General features: G+C 46.4%; 1 protein-coding gene across 1 annotated transcript; it reads left to right on the forward strand.

The window, feature by feature from the left end:
• Positions 1-303: 303 nt before the first annotated feature.
• Positions 304-4,476, forward strand: SARC_10340 (hypothetical protein; the record flags this gene model as incomplete). The annotated part of the gene is made up of 4 exons (XM_014295619.1): positions 304-597; positions 1,508-2,898; positions 3,598-3,788; positions 4,155-4,476. Coding segments are annotated over 4 exons (2,016 nt in total), but the record flags the coding sequence as incomplete, so codon positions are not given.
• Between the last annotated feature and the right edge of the window lie 220 nt (positions 4,477-4,696).

Below are 4,696 nucleotides of genomic sequence, written 5' to 3' on the forward strand. Positions count from 1 at the left end.
GACTCCTATCCAGGTGAGTATGTAGATGCGTGTATACATATACATGGGAGTGTGTGTTCATTTGTTCTGAGAATGTTTATCGAGCATGAACGTCAGTCAGTGGCACCTGCATCTTTTGTATATCCCTGTATATGAATATATATGTATATGTATATGTATATATATATATATATATGAATATATATATATATGTGTGTGTGTGTGTACGTGCGCGACTGTATTCTTGGAAGCTTATATATATAATTATATTTTATATACATGTATGTGTATACTGATCTATATACACATCCCGTCACATTACAGGTCGAATGTTTAGACGCAGCCATCGTCAAGGGTAATGATGTCATGGGTGCTGCCGAAACGGGATCAGGCAAAACTCTAGCCTTCGGTATTCCCATGTTAAACTGGATCTTCAATGTAGTACTTGGGTCTGCTAATACCAGTTGTGAAGGTACTCTCCATCTCCCATCCGAAAACGTTATACAAGACATCAGGACAAAAAGGCCCCTTTTAGGCCTAGTTATCTGTCCCACACGAGAACTGGCCATGCAGGTGAAGGACCATCTCAGCTCTCTCACGAAAGGCACCAAGGTCAAGGTGAGGGCGAGGGTTTTGGTTTTGGATGTGTACCGGTGTTTGTGCGAGTATGTCTCCCGGTCTATACCGTGGCGCCGGGCTTAACACTTGAGTGTGGGTTGCTTTATATACCCGAGTTCACGATACTACAGATTCGCTATTAGTCCCGTCCCACCTGTTTGGCCCCAGGGTCTCCACTCACTCGTAGGGCCAACGGATGTTTAGTCCACACTGGCCACGTGCTGCAAACACTTGCATTGGTAAAGATGCGCACAAGTACGGCTCAGCTTTCAGATATCTCCAACTACAACTATCGGCCAAGCTCGCTCACCGGCACACCACAGCGCTTTTTTCAACGCACGCGTTACATTCACACCCACTTCAACGCACTGTGTGACACCTATCCAATTAATTACCGGTTTATCGTGCATGCTTTTGCATCCAAACGAATGACTTGATTACCTGCGGCTATGTCAGCCCCTCCGGCGGCGGCAGTGCCACTGACCGACGCGATGTCAAAGCAGTGCAAGTCGCTTTTTTAGTAGTTTGAAATGAATCTGTTTTGTATTAGTTTGAAATGAGTCTGTTTTGTAGTAGTTTAAAATGAGTCTGTTCTGTAGTAGTTTGAAATGAGTCTGTTTTGTAGTAGTTTGAAATGAGTCTGTTTTGTAGTAGTTTGAAATGAGTCTCTTGTAGTAGTTCTTGGTAGTACATGCAGCTAAACTACCTGCCGATCTTTTTCTTCCTCATACAATATCAAGACGGGTATCTGAGATTGGCCTATCTGTCGCACTCATGGTACTATACGCCATCGACCTTCTTCTCTTATCTCTTGGGCACTGTTACTATCCCAGTTTACCAAGCGTCTTCGCACACACTGCCCAACTCATACCCTCCCTTGTGTATATCCCCATCACCCCGATCCCATCAGGTCGTAGCCATAGTCGGAGGCATCGCACCCGAGAAGCAGGAACGTCAACTGGGCTACAAACCCGAGGTTGTGGTAGCCACACCGGGGCGGTTCTGGGAACTCATGCGCACGAGCAACGCCCACCTAAACGCGCTCGAGTATCTGAAGTTTATGGTAGTGGACGAGGCCGATAGGTTAGTGGAGAAGAACCACTACGCGGAGCTGTTCCATATCCTCGGGCGCCTGCCGCAGTATGAGGAGAGCAGCGAATACAGTGGCGTCGAAGCCTCCCAGACGGGTGATGATATGGGTGTACAGGACGAGGAGAAGGACGGAGAAGGGGACGATGAAATGGAAGGTGTTGATGTAGAGGTTGTAGACGGGTCGGATGGCGCTGTCCGGGAAACCGGGGGCGAAGGTGGTGGTGGGGAGAGTGATGCAGACTATACGGAACCGCTGAACGAGGGCGAATTCGAGGTGCAGGAGGAATGGGATGGGGAAGTGGAGGATATAGATACGACAGAGGCGGACTTTGACCCTCTCGACCCGTCTAACTGGGAGAACCAGAGTGTAACTAAGTGCCCCTACGTGCGGCAAAACTTGGTTTTTTCGGCGACCTTGACGGTGGACACATCCAAGTTTATGCGCGCCGCGGGGATGGTGGTACCTACCAACAAGAAGAAGAAGGACGACAAGGAGCACACTGTCATGGTCAAACTCCAGGAGCGTCTGGGGTTGCGAGAAGCACACACGAGTGTCGTGGACTTGAGCAGAGGTCTGGGCCTGGCCAGTGCGTTGAGCGAGGGCTGCATCACCTGTCTGGAGGATGAGAAGGACGTGTACCTGTTCTACTTCCTGCAACGGTTCCCGGGGCGGACGCTGGTGTTTGTCAACAGCATCGACTGCATCCGACATGTGACACCCATCCTCTCGCAGTTGGGGTGCAAGCCACTCGGCCTGCACGCCAACATGCAGCAGCGACAACGCCTCAAGAACCTCGAGCGCTTCCGTACGCTAGACCGTAGTGTCCTGGTGGCCACAGATGTAGCCGCGCGAGGGCTGGATATAAAGGGGGTGCAACACGTCATACACTACCAACTACCCCGTACCGTGGAGCTGTATGTACATCGCAGTGGCCGAACGGCCCGTGCAGACGCCGGGGGGGTGTCGGTGGTACTCTTGTCGCCCAATGAGATCGCCAAGTACAAGAAACTGTGCAAGAGTATCGATGATAAGAAGGGGGGGTTCTCCGAGTTCCCTGTGGATAGCATGTACATGCCAGCGATTAAGGCCCGAGTGTCTCTGGCCAGGAGGGTGGATAAGATTCAGCATAGACTCAATAAGAAGAAGGGTGACGACGACTTCTTCGAGAAGGCGGCGCGCGAGATGGACATTATTCTGGACGATTCACTGTATGTGTGCGGTTTAAGCATGGGTTTGAAATATATATATATATATGTGTGTGTGTGTGTGTGTAAGTATGTATGTATGTATGTATGTATGTATAAATTTCTGTATATGTATATGTATATATATATATATATATGTATGTATGTATATAGCGCGTGTGGGAGTATGTAGTGATGCATATGTATCTGTACACGTATATACATTCATACATAAACACAATACACACATATATATATATGTTTCTATCGATATATATATATATATTTGTTTGTATGTGTGCTGTGATCTGATGTGCCGTACTATACTATACCATACTATACCAATTTAACAGGTATGTCTGGCGCTTACGTGTAGCTAGAGTCACTGATCCATGCATATATAATAGGAGTGGCAAGTTTGAATGCCATACCTGCCGCAGTTATTTCTTTCATTCCATATGACGTACATATGAAAGCCTTTTAAAATAGATAAGGGGACTATCCGCCACAGTAGGTTTATGATTTTTTTTAGTTTATCACGCAGACATGTTCCATGCAAGTGATGCGGTTTATTGGTACTTATATTCGCATTATGATATGCACGACATGCATAATCATCACTTATGTATGATATACACAATATGCTTAATCATCACTTATGTATGATACACATGACATGCTTAATCATTCAATTATGTATACATGTCCCATTTACGCATATAGGGTGTCCACTACGGACGATACACAATCACGAAAGATCAGACGAGAACGGGCGGAACTAGACAGCATGAAGGCTGAACTGAGTGCGCTACTACAAGTGCCTATTCTTCCTCAGAGTATGAACACCAAGTACCTTACGGGGGGAGAGAAGTCCGGGGATATCGTTGACCAGCTAACTCTACTCAAGGCTGACGGTAAATTGATCATTCGAACGCATATATATATATATATATATAAATACGTATGCATCTGTTGCCGTATAGGTAGCACGCTCGTGGTGCCTGTGTAGGCGTCGTGGTAAATAGTGCTTGTGTAGTGATCTCAATGACTATTTCATATGTGCGACATTAGACAGGTCTGGCCGCTCATGAACACCGTCTCCTGGTGACTGACGTTGTCATCCTCAGATGTGCTTGTATCTGGTTTAGTAAAATCAACGCATATGTCTAGTATATGTATATGCATATGTATGTATATGTATACTGTTTCCTGTTATCGCCCTTGTTCATCCTGAGGTGTACTCGTAGCTGACTATGTATTATCTATTGCTACCCCCACAGCGAACTCTGGTGGAATCCTTATGTCAAACAATGAGAAAGAAGACTCACTATCGTCTGCTGTAGCGGCGATTAGCGATAAGAGGCGGGTGAAGGGTGCGGCTGCGAACAACAGTAGGCGCAAGAGGCAAAGGAAATCGTAAGAACGTACATACGCAATGGATGGATGATAGATAGAAGAATAGCTGGGACACGCCAGAAAGCAAATAAAGGTAGTGGGTATATGGATCGCCTGGATGGGTACACAGGCACAATGTCTGGACTGATTTTAATCGAATTTGAACGCGAAAGTAGCGGATACCTGGGAAGACAGATGTACATAGGCAGGATAACTTAACGGATTTGAATTGATTTTGGATGCATGGGGAGACGGGTGTACATAAGCATGATATCTTAGCGCATTTGAATTGATTTTGAACGAGATAATTCGTCATTCATTAACGTCCGCTGTGGAATCAGTCAGTGATAAGAAGCGGGTGATGTGTGCGGGTGTGAACATTTAGGCGACAGAGGCGAAGAAAACGTAATCCCAAAACAACAGAAAA

This window comes from Sphaeroforma arctica, assembly GCF_001186125.1.
Source record: "Sphaeroforma arctica JP610 unplaced genomic scaffold supercont1.1213, whole genome shotgun sequence".
Taxonomy (NCBI): domain Eukaryota; class Ichthyosporea; order Ichthyophonida; genus Sphaeroforma; species Sphaeroforma arctica.